This window comes from Podarcis melisellensis (genome assembly GCF_964234715.1).
Source record: "Podarcis melisellensis genome assembly, chromosome: 10".
Classification (NCBI taxonomy): domain Eukaryota; kingdom Metazoa; phylum Chordata; class Lepidosauria; order Squamata; family Lacertidae; genus Podarcis; species Podarcis melisellensis.
The window spans coordinates 22,641,298-22,662,197 of NC_138542.1; the positions used below are offsets into that span (position 1 = coordinate 22,641,298).

General features: G+C 40.5%; 1 protein-coding gene across 2 annotated transcripts in view; it reads right to left on the reverse strand.

Annotated features, from left to right (window-relative positions):
* Positions 1-316: 316 nt before the first annotated feature.
* Positions 317-20,900, reverse strand: part of MET (MET proto-oncogene, receptor tyrosine kinase) — a 109,524-nt gene continuing 88,940 nt past the window's right edge. For both annotated transcript variants that reach the window (XM_081928920.1, XM_081928921.1), the window contains exons 13-21: positions 19,399-19,558; positions 18,500-18,640; positions 12,494-12,724; positions 9,537-9,617; positions 8,523-8,704; positions 6,912-7,021; positions 3,824-3,989; positions 2,507-2,643; positions 317-2,408 (exon numbers count right to left, since the gene is read on the reverse strand). In XM_081928920.1, coding sequence (XP_081785046.1) covers positions 2,198-2,408; positions 2,507-2,643; positions 3,824-3,989; positions 6,912-7,021; positions 8,523-8,704; positions 9,537-9,617; positions 12,494-12,724; positions 18,500-18,640; positions 19,399-19,558 — 1,419 coding nt within the window. In that variant the 3' untranslated portion in view covers positions 317-2,197. The remainder of the gene's footprint in view (positions 2,409-2,506; positions 2,644-3,823; positions 3,990-6,911; positions 7,022-8,522; positions 8,705-9,536; positions 9,618-12,493; positions 12,725-18,499; positions 18,641-19,398; positions 19,559-20,900) is intronic.

The window sequence follows — 20,900 nt, forward strand, 5'->3', positions numbered from 1 at the left end:
AATACTGCATCTAAGATTTCAGATTAAAATTGCCATTGTTACTCAGAAGTAAATCCTAACCAAGGTCAAAGAGGCTTCCTCCCAAGTAAAACGTGCATGGATTGGGGACCTGAAAACTTTCTTTTCTTTTAAACCCAGCATTGAATTGGGTTCTTAAGTTGTCCGTTTCTTTTTAGTCTCAAATTGCAAGGCACCCGATTCCTCTGTCCAGGGTATGGGGTGGGAACCATTCCACATCCCCTCTATAGCCCTACTGATTCCAAGGCTAGGCAGGACAAAAGCCACTCTCATTATATGCACACTTAAAACAAACAGCCAGCATACAAACTTCTAGGTTTATTTTAAGTTTGCTAGGTCCATCACAATTATAAAGGCAAGTACCATCCATCTTTTGGCAAGTATACTGTATGAATGTACAAACATCAAATCCCTACAAGAATCACGTATTATTTACAGGTGTCCCAGACACAACATTAATTTCTCCTCATAAATAGTCTAACTGTTACATTCCCCATCTCCCTGCATTCCTCAAAGCAAGTGTACACAGGTTTAGAATGACTGTGCTAAGCCTTGGCAACATGATTTTCCTTACCCCCTTAGGATCTTCCTTTTCTTCTTTTTGCCTGCAGCAGAAGTTTCAGTGTTAAGGCAGTTCACAATTAACATTGCTCTCAGCGCGCATGAAATATTTGTTGCTGGAATGGAAGTGGCAATTTAATACAATCCAGTATTATCAGCAAGTAGTTTGCTTACCCACTCCAACTTCATCATAAATCTTTCAGTGTAGCATTCTCTTTTCAAGAACAATAAATCTCCCTTATAATTGGATTCTTTATAAGCATCGCCTCCTCAAAGGTCTTAGAACAGGGTTGTTGTTGTTTTTAATTCCAGCAATGGGGATTTTAACACTTGGGGTGGATGTGGCATGCAGTCAACTCCTGGCCTTTACAGTTGTTGGGTTTTTTTACAGAATAAAGTTTTTAACTTCTATACAACTTATGAATGAAAAGCTGGTAACATATTTTTAAATGTTCACAGTGCAAACCTTTATATATAGATTAATTAAAAATAAAACTTTTCAATATAAAAATAGAATGCTTTGAAAGGTTTTACACCAACAAAACTAGCTATCAATCCTACGTCAAACAGTCTATACAGTAGAATGCACTGAACTCCACAGGAACAGAAACAAAACATGATGCTCAAGAGTTAAGAGCAGTTTACAAAATTATTTAAATTACTGTTTTTAAAAACCTGCGTTTTTGGTCATTATTCTAAAGACATATATGGCATGTCACAATCCATATAATCAGTCAAATATATCAAGCAGTTATGGGCTATGTCAAAATCTATTTTCAGTTCTTTCTCAATGGCATGCCCAGCTTAGCAGCAGTTGCACTCCTTTTGGTTCAAGTTTGGCTGATCTCCCCCCCTTTCCTTTGTTCGCGCTCTTCTCCTTTCTCCTGCTGCAAATCCTTTGATTAACACACAGCCATTGTTGCTAAAATTTAGAGTAACTACTCAGCTGATTTCTTAAGCCTCTGCAATGTTGGCCACAAATTTGTTTAACCTACTGGTTGCAGAGACTTCTTAAGTTTTAAACTTCGTTGCAGAATGGGAATGCCAGTTGTTGAAATATTTTTATCACATGATAATTTCAATTAGTATACTGTGTTCTTTTGCAAAAACAAGAATTGTGGTCCCTGGTCTATGTGATAAATGCCCATTTGGTCACTGTATGCCTTCAAAACAGCCAAATTTCTACAGAAGGCAAAACAAATCTTCAATAGAGATGAGATAACTGTTTGCAACCTTAGGCAGCAAAAGACTGCTGACCAAGTGTTAGCTCATTTGTTAAGTGCCTGGAAGTCTGAGTTACTGATGAATCTATGAATTCATCTGCTGTACATGATGTGATTTATAGCAGCAGCTAGATTACTCACAAGTGAATGATAGCTGGCATTAGATTAGGTGTTGCAATAGCACTGTTGGTGCTACGGTTGTCCATCACACTTGAAAATTCTTATCTGGACAACACAGAAATCCATAGCTTTCAGCAACATGAAATTGTCTCCTCAAAGTAGTGCAATTTGTACAACACAAACAAACACAGTGCCTTCACAGAAACCAACAGACAAAAAAAGTCATTGGCCACGATTTATGGTTTCCCACCCCTTGATGGTAAAAACGTGCTTGGTCATGTATTTGCTTCCCTGTCTATGTTGTCTTGCGATGACAAAAGAGATGGATAAGGTGCAACACATTTCACATTGACGTAGGTGGCATTCACGTGAACGTAATGCTCGCCAATGAAAGTAGAGAAGATCATTGATATATCTGAAACTAGCTCGGAGAAGGCTGGCCGCAGTTCAGGCTTTGGATGCCAACATTTTAGCATGACTTCATACCTGCAGTTGAAAGACAAGGAAAGTGAATTATCCTCTATAGAGCATTATCCCTAAAACTTGGCAATATGTGTATAAGGTTTTATAAACCATTTCCTTACAGTGGATCTGGGCAATATTCAGGCTGCAAGAGCCTTCTTCCTTGTAGCAAGTAGATAGTGATGTCAAAAGAGTTGACGTCAGGGTAGGGTGGTGCTCCTCTTGTCATCAGCTCCCACAGTAATACTCCAAAGGACCACTAACAAAAAACAAAGAGGAGCTTGGGTCTTTCTATAGCACACACAAACACACACACAAATTTTACTATGGGCTTAACCTTCAAAAAATTAAACCAGCCATTACAAACCTGGTACTCTCCAGAAGTTTTGGACTGGAGGGCACCACGTTGGCAATGGCTGAATTAAATTTTGTGCTGTAAACAATAGAGAGAACCAAGAGTTAAGAACATTAATGATGTACACCAGCCTTCCCCTAACCTAGGGTCCTTCAGATGTCCAGGGCTACAGCCACAGGCCTCCAAAATATCTGGAGAATACCTTGTTGGGGAAGGCTGGTCTTCACACTGGTTAGTCAGTTTTACGTGCTGCAACCTACGTTAGGAGAAAATTCTTAGAAGTTTTAAAATATTAAATTGTCTTGAGAGCATTTACACCAACAAAACTAGTCGAGAATATATGGCAAAGTACAGCAGGTCAAATGGAAATCTGAATCTTGACAGGACAGCCCTTCACTATTGGTAAAGGGTATCTACTTGGAACTAGAACCAATTACCATCTTGCATAGTCAAAGGGCATGCTGGCTGAGGAAAGAGGCGATCTGGGCTGGGCAACACTGAATGATGTCATGAATGATAAGGGAACTTCTACCCAGAACAGAGTAACATTTCAAGTGAAGAGAGGGACTCCAAGAAAGCAACACCCACAGTTTGGAATCCACAACACTTCTCAACAAGGACCGATGATGAAAAAGGCTGGGACAAGTCCCTCTACTGTTTATGGAGCTCACAAACAGAAAAAGAGAATTTTAAGATGTGGGAGGTGGGAAATGGATCTGGTTAGATTAAGTTGACCAACCCTCACAGATTGGCTAATGTGCTCAAGTTTGTCACAGGTTTCTTCCAAATTGGCTTGCTTATGACTGAGGGTGTGTCCATCAAGACAGGCAGGGTCCTAAAATTTTGCCAACCACGGCTGTCATGTCTAAAATTCTGTGGTTTGAGGATGTGTGCCCAAAAGCAAAAAAGAGAAAACCAGTCAGATTTATTCCTCAAGCTAAAAGTGCTGAATCTTAGTTCTGATTTAGGATTGCAAGCTTTTTGCATTAATCTACCATGTCGTTCTTTTCCTTTAATATTTCCAGGAATGCTTTGAAATGTGGAAAGTCAGCAAGAGCTACATAAATAATTATAGACATATTACCACATCTGACTTTGTAGTGAACTTCTGAGTCTGCAAACTTTCTAAAGCCATCCATTTTACTGGCAGTTTGGCTCCTGTTTTATTGTGTACGCTGTAGTACTCTTTATCATAGACATCTCTAGCAAGGCCAAAATCAGCAACTTTGACAGTGAATTTTTCATCCAACCTAGAGAAATGATAAATACCATTATCTGGAAACGAAACGACACAATGCCTTTGAGGACATAGCTTTGGAAGGCTATGTTAAACATTTCAACAAATAATAAACAGGCAAACAACAGCAATATCTGTTTAATAAACATGCTTATAATACCATTAAAATGATGACACTTCCTTAACAACTAAGATGCAGTGATCTGGTATTTGGAGATGATGAACACCAGTGCCCACAACATCTGTTATGCAGTGTGTCTTTCGATAAACATAGCTTCCACATAAACACCATTAAAGTGAATGGACACCGTCATTGTGGATAAGCACACCTGTAAGCTTAGGGCAACGTCTGCTTATTTCAGCATGGCTTGCATCATGGAAATTCCCAGTAGCTGCTGAACTATTGGGCTATTTTTCATTCTCAGTATTTTACATTCTATCTAAAATATTGATATAGGGCAGAACAAATCTATAATTGTTTAGGTGTGAGGGAAAGCTCCTATCAAAAAGACTGTCCACCCTGCTCTGTACATGTGGGCTGAGTTGAAGGAGAAAGCTAAGGATTAAACCCTATACAAATACAGAGGGGAGTCCCTAAGGTGGTTGGGTGGTGCCTTGCACGTCTCCTGCCTAGCATCTTACTCTGATTTCCTTTGGGCCACATCAATGAGGCCAAGAGTCTTGCTATCTGGGTAGCCCAGGTCCTCCATACACACTGCCCAAGCTTGCGTCCCAGAGAGGTCATTTCAGTGCTGCTAACACTGCAAAAACAATACAGGAGACAGAAGCTTTGAGTTACCAGTCTCAGCAACCACGGCAGGCGCTGTGATTCTCCAGCAGTTTGACTTTGACCCCTGGAGGAACACTCCTATGTCTCTTGAGACCGATGGGAAAAAAGCTGAGTATGCATGGTGATCCAAATCACACAACCGTATCACCACATGCCAGTCATGGCTAGTATAATGTATTTCTGGTTGGCAGGAAAGTTACAGCCAATCCCCGACCACAGGCACTTTCACTAGTTCTCCGCTAAGTAATTTTTTCCCCTTTTATATTTGGCAACTGAAGCTGCAAAGCAGACTTGAATGGCCTTGGATAACTTGAATGTTTTCTCCCCTTTCGTATCTTAGAAGAAACTCATCAAAATGAAAAACTACTAAGTGAAATAAGCCAGTGGGCTAACAAATCTGCATGTTGAATAGTAAAAATGGAGCTGCTTTACTGACGTGCTTAATACTTAAATAACACTCATCTACAAAGGGACAGTCACATTTTTATGCTAACTGAACTCAAACACCACATGTCTTGAGAGTGAACTTTTAATTAATGTGGTTAAGCTCATTAATTCATAATGTTGGTGATGCATCAGTATTAACAATGCTGACAGCTATTGTACCAATCTTTCATTGTATGAACTAAACTGTCTGGTCACTCAGACGCTAATAAGATTCTTTGCATAATTTTTGTTAGGTATAAAAATTCTTGCATAGCAGAGGTCAAAGCAAAGCCACGTACAGAAAGACCCTCTGTACAGAACTTTGGTTTATTTTCTTTCTGTAACTCAGCCGTGCTTATTTCAGTGCAGTAACATAGGGAAGATGTGCATTTGATGAGTAACTTTAGCAACTGCATAATGAAACTAAAAAAGGAAAATTGTAGTTCTCTAAAACAAATTTGGCAGGTAATTTGTCACCTATCATGGTGACATCAAGCCACAATTGCTTTTGAATCAGTTAATTCACCTGCAAGCACTCCAAAGGCAACAGCTCACAATGTTGTGTACAAGCAAACATGTTAAAAATGGTGCTGTGCTATGGCAAAAAAGTTCCTTCATTGGTACACAGTGAAGGAACTGTGTACCTAAGCTCCTTTGTACTAGGCTCATTGGAGAGCTTGTGTGTGCAAACATCTCTAAGTCAAATGGACCAGCAGCAATAAAATCTGACAAAGGTGTCTTTCTTTCTTTTTTAAAAAAATGTGTTCCCAGAAGAAAAGCATGAATATATTTTTGTTGTTGAAGGAGGGACGCCTCAAATGTTTGAGTAGAAGACCCTAGTACATTATTTCATTTGGTAACGTGAGTATTTATTTACACTGTACCTTCTGGATTTATGTTGAAAGCAGCCTTTTTGAATTTATGTCACTGAAGGCAACTGTTTAGTCAAAATGTGCCTGGCAATTAACATTGTCTACAACAGGTTACACATGACAATTGATTTTACAGCTTGTTGACCGTAGGTTGTGAGCCCTCAAATTTTCTCATGTCCTTCAATGCATTGTATGTTATATGGGTATACAAAAGTGAGGCTTGGGAGCTGAAGAATATTTATAATAGATTTTGAAGTTTTATTCATTTCATTTTTCAAGCAGAAACTGTTTTATTTTGGTTGAAGTGTACGAGTAACATTTACAGTTTGTCGTGTCCAATTCAGCCAGGAGCATGGAAGCAAAGGATTTCAAAGGTAAGCCTTGGCATTTTTAGGAAGAGAGAATGATCTCTTAAGTAGAAACATTTCAGTGGAATAATTCTGCCCCAAAAAATGCTTTTAAGGCTGCGAACCTATGCACACTTCCCTAGAAGCAACACAGAATGCATTGTGACTTGCCACAGAGTTAATACACACAGGATTGTGCTGCACAAGTGATATACAGTGGTACCTCGGGTTGAGAACTTAATTCGTTCTGGAGGTCCGTTCTTCACCTGAAACTGTTCTTAACCTGAAGCGTCTGTAACCCAAGGTACCACTGTGTAGCTTTCTGTGTAAAGCTCAGCAGTTCTCGGCATGGCGATTACATCAGTGGAAGTGAGTTTCTGAGCTCTACACTAGAATGGCATGACACGAGAGCAACAAATATAGTTGTGCAATGTGAAATGTTCCTTCTTCAAACATTCCTTTAGCCAAAAAGACTGTGGGAATCAGACTGCTGTACTTACATACAATTTCTTGCTGCTAAATCTCTATGGACAAACTTTTTGCTTGCGAGGTATTTCATTCCCTTTGCCACTTGCAGACCAAATCCAATCAAATCCTTTACTGTTGGGTTCTATAAAACATGGGCAGCAATTTTCATTAGATAACATAATACAACAGAACATTTAATAATTGATAACAACAACAAACCATAGTACAGAAGTCAGTTTCAAAATACAATTGAAGCATGTCATTAGGTTTATGTCTGGGGTCATTAACATGATGCTTATGATCAGCCAGCCACAAACACCTCCTTTGACATGCTACCAAGATCTCTGGTCCCTCCTGATTTTGGGGGGTTTGTTTGTTTTTAAATTACATGGGTGGGGCTGGTTTTCAAGGGATGTTGCCTAGGTGCGTTTTATTGTTTGAGGACTGAGGGAAGAGATATTGCCTGTCTGCATTGGTTTTTTGGGTGTGGAGACTTGTTGCTTGCCTGGCTGAGTTTGTGTGTTGGGAGAAAGATGTATGGCTGAATTTGTTTTTTTGAGAGGTAGGGAAGTTGCCTGTGTGGGTCTGTGTGGATGGGTTTGGGTTTTTTCACAAGGAGGGACCATGAAAGGTTGGTGACTACTGTCCTATGTCTTACCACCAGGTTTCTGAAAATTAAACTTTGCATAGTGGAGGAAACATAGCATCTGGTTTTAATGGCAACGCATAAAAAAATTAATGCAATCCTAATCTACTCATAGGGACATGGGTGGTGCTGTGGGTTAAACCACAGAGCCTAGGACTTGCCGATCAGAAGGTTGGCGGATGGGGTGAGTTCCCGTTGCTCGGTCCCTGCTCCTGCCAACCTAGCAGTTCAAAAGCATGTCAAAGTGCAATAGGTAGCGCTCCAGCGGGAAGGTAAACGGTGTTTCTGTGCACTGCTCTGGTTCGCCAGAAGCGGCTTAGTCACGCTGGCCACATGACCCGGAAGCTGTATGCCAGCTCCCTCGGCCAATAAAGCAAGATGAGAACTGCAACCCCAGAATCAGCCATGACTGGACCTAATGGTCAGGGGTCCCTTTACCTTTAATCTACTCATAGGAAAGTTCAATGTAATTCAATGGGGCTTATTCCCAGGTAAGGAGGAATAGTAATGCTACATATTCCCAGTCTACTAAAATATTTGTAAGGCAGAATCATATAATAAAAGTTAGTTAGATGACAGATCTTGGGAACTCATTTTGTGCCAGTGAATGCTTAGGAGTGAAAGGTAATAATTACATTTATATAATATCATGCTATTACAGGGTTGTTGCCTTTCTTGGTTGACTGGCTGTCCTACTTTTAATTTATAAGAATGACTATATGCACAGATGGCATTTTTAAAGCTGTTTGATGACAGTTTTGTGGCATATTTTAGGGAGGAAATTATTTAGTGTTTGGAAAAACATCATGGCTTTAAACCATTCTTTTGGATTATTATTCCATGGCAGAAAGATTTGCTAAAAACGCAGACTGTATTAACCACGATTAAAAGTGATGGTTGAACAAATCAGTTAACGTGTTTAGGTTGAGCAGAGCTGCAGTCATGTATAACGGCCAACTTTACAACATCACTGAAGCACATCCTGGATTGTACTTACATGAGACTCATTCCTAATGAAGTTCCGAAGATCCCCGTGTTTCATGTAAGGAAGCACAACCAAAGGAGACCCTTCGCTGGGCAAGCAAATTCCAAGCAGTGATAGGACATTGGGATGAGTGAAATCCTTCATTATGATTCCTTCTTTTAGGAACTGCGACACTTCATCCAAATCTGTAATCCCTGAGAAATGCAGTAGCAAAACCAAGCCATAGTACAGATCATTTTTAGCACATTTTAACACAACTGAAATTTACAGGAACAAGTGTCAATTATTACCCTTTACCTCATCCCCCCTCCCCGCATTCAGAACGAAACAAAACTCTTTTAAATACACATTTATTAAATGATATCTGAGTTCTCTCTCGATATTAGGTCAATAGTCCCTCCTCTAAATATTATATCCAGCATGTCTAATCAGATAAGAAACATTACTAAGTGTTTGCAGAACTAGGCAGAACTCTGTATCTATAGCCAACTGAACTTGAATTGTCATCTGCATAGCTGAATGAATGTTTATCATGGCCAGAATATACTTTAACACATTCACAGCATACATTTGTAGTTCCAGAATTCTTTCCTTGTTTTTATTGCACCTCCCTTCCTTTTTCATAGACTAGAAATAATAAATAGATATGTCCCAAGTGCAGAGCCAGAAGAAGGCCATTTACTAGTGTGTGCCAATTTGCTCCCGCAGTTTCCAACTGTCTCACTCATAAAAAATGAATACAAAGCAGCCCAGCAGTGTGTAAAATGATACCAGCATGTTTTCTTTCTTTCCTTTAATCTTCTATTTATCCGGGGTGGGGTGGGGGGTGGAGGATGTGAATTTTCCTCCACAAGGACATGGTGAGACAAATCAATTGTTAGGGGAACTTTATATGCAAGACACCGTCCGAAAATAGCCCATATATACAACTAATATTGCTAGGGTGTGAAAGTGCACTTTGATAAGGCAGCTGATTCTGTTGACTCTGAAATTCATTGTGGTTCGCTATGAAAAACTATGACTCACTATTCAAGGATTTCACAGCACAGTGGATTTTCCTGCCATCGGTATCCAACAAAGTTCCATGGTAGACACATCCAAAATGCCCTGCATTGAGAATAAGGTTAGCCTTCTGTTACTTTTTTTGCCAATTATTTTTATTGATTTTCCATAATTTTGAACAAACTGTCAGCAAATTAATACAAAATCAAAACAAATTCAAAAGCTGACTTCCCACCCACCCCCGATGTCCCCTCTATTTCCCTCCCTTCTTTGCTGCTCCCAATAAAATAACTTTTCCGATTATCATTTCAGTATACACTCATCCCTTCTCCCTACACATCACCTGTTCAGTTACCAATTTCTGCTATGGCTTTTATACATTGTTATAACAAAATAGTCGAGAAGGGCAAATCCTCTTTTATCTACCCCTCATAGTCATTCATCTATTCTGAAACATTTCCTTCTGTTACCTCTTGAGTAACACTTTGAAAAACAGATCTTGCTTCCTCCCAGACAACATACACGCATTCCTCCCTAACATGGCCTTGAACATTGCTGCCTGATGTCTGGCCCCAGTAATAAACAACAGCCTCACTAGTGCTGCATGCAGAGGGTGAAAATGAAACCCCTAGAATGTTTTTTTTTGTATAATACACATTGCCTCCCTCTAACACTGCCAATCTCTCAGTGTCACCCACCCTTCACATTTCGCCAAGTTTAAATTTTACATACTACCAGTTCATTAATAAATCATTTATAAATGAACATAATCCATCTCTCTTCTTCTCTGTGTGAAAGTCAAGATGGTACACATTGTGGTCCTTCCCGCCCCTTTCACTGTTCTCATTTCCAACTTTAACCTTCAAGGGGGGTGGACTGATGTAATTAACAATCAACAAAATCCATATCTCCTCTTCATCCTCCCACCTAAACTAATAAATCTTTCTGCAGTCCATCCTGCCGATCCTCAATTCCATTACATCCGACTCCACAGTTTATTCTCTTCCTAGTGCTTAACAGACAGTCAGTCCAGTTGTTACCAATCTTTTACTATTTACTATTTACTATTTTTATATCACAATACGAAGTTCCAAGGGGTGGTCAAAATCCCTCAAAAGTCCCTCAAGATTGTTACTCTCCGTTTTCTTTCAGACAAAGTCCTTAGTTATAAAATAAATCCATCGCAAAGAGGTGTCTTTAAAGTCCACTCTTCCCGAAAACTTTACCTTCTGTTACTTTTGGGGAGGGAAGATAATGCAGATCCCGAGAAAGAAAGAAAAAGACTCAAAATATTGCCTCCCCTCCCCTCCTTCCACCGTTCAAGCAAAGTAGAAATTAGCATCTTTCATTCTTTCCAAACAAATGATTTTCTCCTGCAGCATAAATCAGGATCTTTTCGGGGGGTGGGGTGGGTAACCTCTTCACTTGCCAATTATGTCCGAATTAAAAGGTATTCCACAGCTCACCACAGTAGCTTACTGGGGCTGTCTTTGGACAGAGCCATTGTGCCCAGTGCCCTCACCTTTTCATCTGCGAGACAGGGATTTCCACCACCACTTGCAAAGAAAAGGCACTAGCTGATGACCACGGGTTGTGCCCTTTTGATACCCTTGAAAGGTAAGGGGAGGTATGCCCCCTATTCCCCATTAATCTCCATCTGGAACCCCTCCTGGGTGCCCGAGAGGACAACTTGCCAGGTTTGCTGCCAAACAAGAAGTCCAGACTTCTGTTATTTCTTACACCCATAGATAAAGGTTTGTACGAAGTCAGTGCTGACTCTTATTTTCCCATCACCTTTAAGGACAATGGCAATATATGATCAAGACTTTAATTGGCGGCAGATTCCAGGTAGAGAGAGAAAAAAATAATTTGCATAATGTATCATGAAACCACTGCCACAAGCTATATTGCTGTATATGGACTTTAAATGGGGATTCAACAAATTCATTAAAATAGACGTAGACATTGGGGGGACGGGACAAGATGAAACTATTAGAGACTAGGTAATCAGATGCATCAGACACAGAAAAAATAGCTGATGGTCAGAGAGTGTTTTGTAAAATCAGCTACCCCCTTAAATCCAAAGTGTGGTCTAGATCAAACTGAAATTTAGGGATAGAAGGCTCAAAATCTGGTTGAATAGGAACATGATTGGAATTCTCCATGTTTCTAAAGCTAGCCATTTGCTTAACAAATGGGTAAGCCATGTAACAAGTAAAGTAGATAAATTAATTCTCTACAGAAATGTGTTGCATGTTAAAGTTCTAAAGTAAATTTGCTAATTGAGTTGTCTTTCAGAGAACAGTCCAAAGGCACAGAATGCTGTTCAAGTGCTAAAGCTGAAGGGGTTCTGGGCTGAGCAGCAGCAACTGAAGAGATGGCTTGAGTTTCCTATGGAAGCCACTTAAAGAGATGTGTGGAGGAGGAGGAAGGTAGAAATATGATGTTCAGCTACAACAAACACTACATATTCTCTAGATTCTTCGGTTAACCTCAAGTATAAAAAATAATCATCATTTTTGTTAGAATTAAGCTGCAATCTTACATGCGCTTTTCGGTTGGAATCCTCATCATTCTGCACACATACACAAATGGAATTCCATTGCCTGCCTATTCACCACTGAGCCATAAGGTTCTGTTGCTAGCTTTCAAGGCCCTAAACAGCCTGCACGAGCTGGTGGTTGATATGCAGCTATCTGAGAGAGCACCTCTTTCTGTAAAATCCAGACCTGAGATTACTGGAGGCCTTACCATGCCTTCCAGACATTGGGACTTGAGGAGGGAGGGTCTTCTCTGAAATGACCCTCTTACTGTGGAACTACTTTCCCTTAGTGGTACAATTGGAATCTACTGTAATGGCATTCTGCCAGCTGGTTAAAACAACTATTCGCAAGAGTAATTCCAAGAAGCAATTAGATGTTTTGGTGCTTGATACATGACTGTGGAGATGTGTGGCTTGAGGTGACAGACTCAACACCTACCTCTTCCTATTACTTCACTGAAATGGACTATCAGGCTATCAGCACCAATAACCACATGCTCAACTTCTTTGACCAAGTCTGGATTTAAGGCGCTTATGTCAATGTGGACATTAGTCTGCAACAATGGACTGGCTAAATCAGAGTCTCCAGTAGACAGGATGGGAGATAGGTCCGTGTGAGGATAATGGGATGGTCTGCATGATCCATTCTGAGATAAAGTTGGAAACTGATCTATAAGAAAAATAGAAGTAGATATATCAGCAATGAGTTCTATCATAAAGGGCTGGATTTCATTTATTTGAACAGTTGAAGACTGTTAGTAGATTGAAACACAGTTTACAAAATCACCAACACACATCAAAACAATGATTCTAAAGTTATTAAAAAGCAGTATCCTATAATAAGATCATGCTAAAAATAATTCAGTTAGAAAGATAGAAGATAAAAACATTACATCACGCCAAAACATCAGAAAATAACAAGATCTTAACGGCATTCCTATAGCTTAAAAGGGAGGGGAATGAAATGTATCCTTTTAAGGGTGGAGACCCTCCAACATGATGAGTCCCCAAACCAGATCATGCGTCTTCCCCTGCACTAGTCATGTGGCCCGTGCAAGATTGCGGAGTCCAAGACATGCTTTTTCCAGATGAGAGCACAGCACCCAAAAATGGGAGTTTTGGGACAGTGCGCAATATTGTGGTCCTGAAAAAAGCACTTGGGGGCAGGCGTGAGATTGCTGTGTCCAAAATGGCCGCTGTGCTCTGACATGAAAAAAACAGGATTTGTAGGGTATGGTTCCAGAATCTAGACCAGGGCTGTGGAATCTCCAGCTGTGGAATCTCTATTTAGGCACACTTGGTCTCTCCCATATGGCTCACCAGGCCATTTTGGCCAAGCTCACTGGCACTGGAATTGCATCTTCAAAAGAGGTTGCTATAACTGCTTTTCAATGATCAGCCGTTACAGCAACCTCCTTTGAATTTTGACTAGTGTCAATCATCCAATATCATTTTGGTGTCATAATGATACAGCTGGCCAGATCCATTTCCCCACCACTGATCTAGGCAGCGCAATGTAATTTGATTCAGGCCTGAGCTCCAGAATCTGTTCTGAATTCTAAGCCTTAGGCCTTTAATGCTGGAGCCAATAACAAAGAAAAGATTATCTGGAGGCTTTTGGGTCAAAGGATGTGACTTGCAATAAAGCAATATCTCTCTCTGCCAAAATGGACCATTATATCATTTGTCTGGCTTTTTTAATTCCAGAGGTTTTATATTTAATTCAGAGGTTTTATATAAAGCTATGCCATTTTGCCATGTCTCACCAATGTTGTCATAATGCAATCTAATTTTTTAGACTGAAGAAAGCAAAAGTCAAGGCCCCACTTGAATTTTGCAGAATTCTACTTTGACCCAAACTAGAAATTGCAGCCAGAGTTATCTGTACTTGTATTATCCGTGGGGGAGCATAGAATTGGGAAATGACACATTTGTGAAAAAGGAGGATATAGCAAAGTCCATAGGTTATTGTTAGATTATCATTTGCTGGGCAACTGAAAATCTGATGAATACTTCCTAAGTGCCTGTGACTATATTTATCTAATGGTAAATATTCAACTAGGAAAATAGCTTGAGTGATTCATTTCCTGCAGTTTTACACTGCAACAAAATTAAGTATTGCAGATGTTAACCTTTGACCGTAACTTTTTAAATATATTAAAATAAAATATCTCACTTCAAAGCAGTGACTGATATGATATTGATCTTTACAGACTGTTCTGATTTTTATATTGTTTTCTAGCTGCAGTCAGTCTGGCTTAAACCCACAAGTGAGCACAGTATAGCATACAAAAACAAACAAACAAACACAAAAAACTGGTGGCAACTCCCTGTCAAGTCTGGTTTCTAAGGGAGACCCTGCAATTCATATCCTCCACAGAAAAGTAAGTTCTGGTGTTGGAGGGCATGCTACACCACATCTACTAAGTATGGATGGGACATAGCAGGATGAACACACAGAAAACTGCAATTCTGCTTAAGAGATGAAGCAATGATTTATTAGCACTAGGAGCCACCTGTCTGGAAGCAGCTATAATGTAATAATTGTTATGGTCATATTCAGATGAAATATCCATTATATTTATATTGCAGATGTCTAGAAACATGACTGCCAAATTTACAAGGCTCTTTTCAGCTACAAATAGTCTAAAGTAATATGGTAAATAAAATTAGAAGCCTTTCAGTACCAATCTGATTCTAATATTGCTATCATATTTCTAATTTCACTACTCAACTGTTATAAATATTTGTATTTGTTGTGACTGATGAATTTGGAGGTGGGGTAGTTAAGGAACAATGTTATAAATATGTCCCATTTAGGGACAATGTATGAAATTATTTTTTTGATTCGGAAAGATCACTAAGACGCAGAAGCATTTATTATTTTTTATAACTGTGGTCCTGATGGTAAAGTCAAGATACACACAGAGAGAACATGTGCTGCAACATAGTTTTACCACATAGTGGAGCATATAGAAGAACAAGTAATTGTTAGAAGAGTGCACAGAAATGGCACTCTTCCACCTTGCTAGCAATTCATGGGCTGTCAAATGATTACATCAGATAATGGGTAACTGGCATAAATGGAGGGTTTTGTATTTATGCTCTGAACTGACCTACATGCTTGGTGCTCCGCAAATGGAGCACAAATGTGATGTTTAGATACATTCTGAGCCATGCCAAATATTCAACCTGGAACCCGGGCCAATATTTAATCACATCGCCTCACCAGCAATGTTTCTTACAACACAGAAAGGCTAACTTAAGCTGATTACTATATCTGAAGCCAGGATTCTTGAGATCTAATTAAACTCAGACCGCTCGCCCGCAGACTAGATGCTATTTGATCTAGAGTTCTCCGCCTATTTTTTAAAAAAGATATGCTAACTGCTTTAATTGTGACTGGACTTCAGTTAAGATTTTAACCAATTATAGTACCTGAACAAGAGTGGTACCTTAAGGACATGAAAAGTAACAGCTTTGCCAATTAAGAAACCTGGATAAATAATTTTATTTAAACATTATAGCTAGTTTACTGTCATAATGCTCTCAGATAGATTCTCTTCACTTCAGCACAATCCGGCCAATTATTTTCTGATGGCCTAAACAATGCAGTAAACATAAGGTAAAGGTAAAGGACCCCTGGACAGTTAAGTCCAGTCAAAGGTGACTATGGGGTTGTAGAGCTCATCTTGCTTTCAGGCCGAGGGAGCTGGCATTTGCCCAAAGACAGCTTTCCGGGTCATGTGGCCAGCATAACCAGTGCTTTTTTTTCTAAAAAAATGTTTAGGGGTACTCTTATTTTGACTCAAGAAAAATCACCATTTTATAATTCAAATCAGGAGAAAAAAATACAGTAAATGGACAAAAGTACAGATTCACAAAATGTTTAGGGGTATGCGTACCCCTGTGCCCCCCAAAAAGCATTGAGTATAACTAAACTGCTTGTGGCGCAACAGAACACCGTGACAGAAGCCAGAGTGCACGGAAACATCATTTACCTTCCCACTGCAGCGATACCTATTTATCTACTTGCACTGGTGTGCTTTTGAACCGCTAGGTTGGCATGAGCTGGGACAGAGCAACGGGAGCTCACCCTGTCACTGGGATTTGAACCGCCGACCTTCTGATCAGCAAGCCCAACAGGCTCAGGGTTTAGACCACAGCCCCTCCTGCGTCAGGCTGACCCCTGCCTTGCACCAGACCCCACCTGCAATCAAAGCATCAGGTGTTCCAGCAAGGAGGTCCCTCAGTCAGGTATTGGCCAAATGAGGAAGGAGTTGAAGCAGGACAGCTGCGGGAATCTGTTGCTCTGCTAGTGATCCCAACCAGCCTGAAGAATAGCTATAGCTGAGGCAAGTGAACTCTGAGTAGCTGTTTCAATGCAAACCAGGATGGATGCTCAATAAACAGGTTGTCTGGAAGTGCCTATAGTTTGCAGTTGCTCTAGTGATCTTTGATGTTACCCTTGTTTGTTTTGTTTTTAATTTGTGTCTGCCTGCGTTGGATTTTATGGCTAGATTTTATGGATTTCTGAATCGGACTTACCGGTTTATGATTTTATTGATTCATATGATATGTTTTTATTTTGTCTGTTTTATTGTATGTTGCTAAATTAAACACAACAAACTTTACACATTACATAGTGCAACAGAACCCAGGGGCTTCAAGATGTGAATTGCAATATAAACTCAAGTTTTTGTATACACGCTACTATGTGCATATTTATTGCTACACACAGGAATTATTTCTTTTGTTTATGTTTATGAAGCGGCCCTAAGGATATATAAACCTAGGAGCTCCCTTGTACTGCTTTCGGGACCAGTTCATGCCAGCAGCCTCATGAATTACCTTCTGGGAGTGGGCAGGGCTGCAGATCCTTCATAGCACTGCCAACTGTATGAACCAGAAGGCTGACACGTAGCTGCTGCAATTTGTGTGATCACAGCAGCTTAAAAAGAAGGCCATCATGATTCCACAAATTGCCACCACTGTATATATATACAACCCTTCTGCAAGCACCAGTTGAAGTGTCAGAAGCCTGCCAGCAGCCCCATGTACTCCTAAAGACCGCTGTGTGGGCGGGAACAATGGCTGTATGAAGTTTGGAAGTGGTATAGCTGTCAAGTGTCCCTTATTTGAAGGGACAGTCCCTTATTCCAGCGCCATGTCCCACTGCTGTCCCTTATTGATAGATGTCCCTTAAATGATGTCCCTTAAATTTCAAAGGAAGCAGCTCCTCTCCCTCCCTCCCTGCTGGCCAGGGAGGCTCCAACTGTGTTGCTTGGCTGTGTTGCTCACCCAATAAGGAGTCTAAGAACGACTGGGGGGGGGGGGAGCTTGCATGCCTTGTGTGTGGCTAGTTAATGCAAGCTGAGGAGGTTTTTGAATGCTGGATGCCATTTTGTTGCACGTGCTGCTGCAAACTTTGCAGTGCAAAGCCAGGCCGGGGAGCCATCTTAAGTTGAGGCTGCATAGGCCTTGTGGTGCATGTGATTCACATTCTATTCAGTTGAACCTCTGGTTACAAAGTTGGTTGAACAGTGTTCTTGAAGCTACCAGCATGAGTTTGACCAGACTGCAGGAGGACAGGAAGACTGGAGTGCCTGGAACAGGTGAGGCTGCAAGTCTCTTATTTTGGCTGCTGGTCCCTTATTTTCAAGGCTGCTGGTCCCTTATTTTCAAATCTGTAAGTTGACAGCTATGGGAAGTGGCCCGTACAAACTTCCTTAGGAGTTGAAGGTTCTACTGGCCTACAAGAGTCAAAAGGCATGCACTGGATATATAATGAAATACACCAAAGAGAAAGGAAGGAAAAATTAGGCTAGGATAGGTCAGGAAAAGCTTAACTGAAGGAAGACATGAAGAATAGACCTGAAATGGAGAAGGAGGCAAGGCAGCCTAATGGATGAGAAGGCGAGACTCTTAACAGGATAGCTAAAAGCACAGAGGCAGGAAAAAAGATGGAAGTTATACCAGGATGGCAGCAGAAGATCAGTTAAAGAAGAGCAGAGGAAATTGGAATATATGTAAGGAAAGACAAGGAAGGAAAAACAGAGCAGGACCACTTGCTACGTTCATTATAGGGATGCCTCTGATCATCTTCAAGGCAAATCTTTTCCATCCTTCCCTCCCACCACCACTGTAATGCTCAGAATGACTTACAGCAGAGACTGCTGCCATTTTACATAAGGCACAGATTTTTATTAAACAGCTGAATTAGACATATAGAGTTTTGATACTCGTGCAAGCACCCACCAAAAACGAATTGGCAATGGGGTCAGTCCACGTGGTGATGGGAAACTGCTAAGTAAGTGGATATTACTGGATTATAGCAAACGTTCAGAAGAGATACAACCTATTGTAGGTGTCATTTGATGGGTTACAAAGTGGGCTGTTTAAAATATGACATCTTTTCTATATTTACTAATCAGAAAAACAGTACCTTCCAGAAAAGTCGATCTGTAGTCTACGGATTCACTTGAGACCATTTCTGCTGTAGGGCTTACACTCCTTGCACTCACAAGCCTGTCCAAATGAGGAGTGTGCACTCGTCCGTCATAGCGAACAATATCTCCACCTAATTCTTAACATGTGGGAACACAAGAGAATGTCAGTACCAAGTTCTGAACAAACTTGCATTATCCTAGAGGTTTCAGTTATTTCACTGCTAGATTGTGTGGAGCAGCTGATGTTCTGTAGAGTATCTCTATTCCTCCATATAGCAAAAGAGAAATATATTTTGACAGTTTGGTGCCAGACATATACAGACAACTGCCCATTCTGCATATTTTATCAGGGCACAACAGGATATTCTGTTTCCTACTGCTGTGCTGGAGAAGAGAATATGTTGCAGCAGGAGGGCATCCATACTGGTTTAAAAGTTTTGATGACAACTATGCATGCAGCCGCATAAGCCATCATCAAGCACTCTGAACAAACCACGTGTATCTATAACATCCCTTGGCTTAGAAGAGAGTTGTGGGCCATCTATGACTTCCACGCTCATCAATATTTGATGTAAATGTTGAAGAAAGCCAGCTTTAAAAAATCTAATTAGTTATAACACACTTTTGCTACCCTTATGACTGGATTCTCTTCTCAGAACACCTATGCAGTGCGTTGTCTTCCTTCCTATCCTTCTTCAAAACCCACCTGCAGAATGCCATTGCTTTAACCTCCCCGACTGTGGCAAAGACTTAGACTCCAAATAGGACATAAACAGATCCACTCACTTTCACCTCTCGCTACCCACCCTGTTTCTTGTCCCCCTGTAACTTCCTTGGGGCAGGAAACTGTCTAGCTGCTAACTGAAATAGCATATATGAAGAACAACACCACCACCTTTGATTTGCTTTCTCTTTTTTCTCCACAGGAAGAGGCCAAACAGTAACAATAAGAGAATAACTGGTATGCACACGATTCCCGCAATGATTCCTGTGAAGCTCTGCTCCGGCACAATCAATACTTTCCCAATAACCATTGATGAAACTTCTTTCTGCCACTGAAAGATAAAAAAGGCAAAGAACCCATAGCAAGCTTTTAAAACTCCCATCAATAACAGAGTTCAATTTCATTTGGGGGACTGATAAGAGAACATGCCAACTCTTATCACTGCCAACATACCCATGCAAGTCACACATGCTAGTCCTATCTCTCATCATTTCCTAACTTTTTTTTTTATTCTCAAGGCCAGAGATTGATTGATTTTATTAATTTATATAATGCCTATTGTCACATTAGATGCCGTATTAGAAATAATAGAATAAAACTCCTTCTAACTACAGCACAAGCCAGAAACTGAGAGAGAGAGAGATAAAAAAGCACAGTGGAGAAGCCCTGACCCGTGAGGGACTAACATCTGGCTCCTTGGGTAGCCTTTTTCAGCTCAGGAGATTCAGCAACAGAGAAAATCTGAGCATTGGCAGATGCTTGTATCACCTTTGCATCTGCCACTTGAGCTGCAAGCTGTGCGGGACATGAACAGCATTCAAGTGAAGGATGCAAAAATGTTTACTTTAGCAGCCATTTCCAGCAAGAGACTCAGTTGCAGTGAGGCAGTTGGAAGACTGGAAAACTAGAGAGTAGCTTAGATACCTCTTTGACAACTTTGGTTATACTCTAAAAGCTTCAGTCTGCCTTCCTCCAGAGGACTCCTCAAATCACTTCATAATGGACTATGCTTGAGGTTAAGTGGGAGGGGGTATCTGGAGTGGTGGTGGGAATTTGGTCTATTATTGCTAGCAGGAATCCTAGTTGTTGTCAGGTACACTTTTTATAATACAGTGGTACCTCAGGTTACATATGCTTCAGGTTACATACGCTTCAGGTTACAGACTCCACTAACCCAGAAGTAATACCTCGGGTTAAGAACTTTGCTTCAGAATGAGAACAGAAATCGTGCTCCGGCGGCACAGCGGCAGCAGGAGGCCCCATTAGCTAAAGTGGTGCTTCAGGTTACAAACAGTTTCAGGTTAAGAACAGACCTCCGGAACGAATTAAGTACTTAACCCGAGGTACCACTGTACTGGCCTCCCTCTATGTACTAATATTTTACTCTGGCTGTGTAAGTAAGCAGTTACCAAGGTTGCAACCCTTTGTTAAAGAATAGCTAATGCCATTTGTGCTTCATCATGAAATCTAGCATCTTTTCAGGAATGTCCTTTAAGTTTCTATCGCACTAATGATTCTGCCTTACCAGTTCTGTTGTTGTCTTTCAGTGAGAAGATTGCAACAAGCAGCACTAATCAACCAGGAAATCCAAAGTATTTAGTGTCATATGACAGTATCTCAGTGAGTTGGAATGCACTTGGCAATCCTTCTGTCTTTTTTGGAATCCAGTCCAA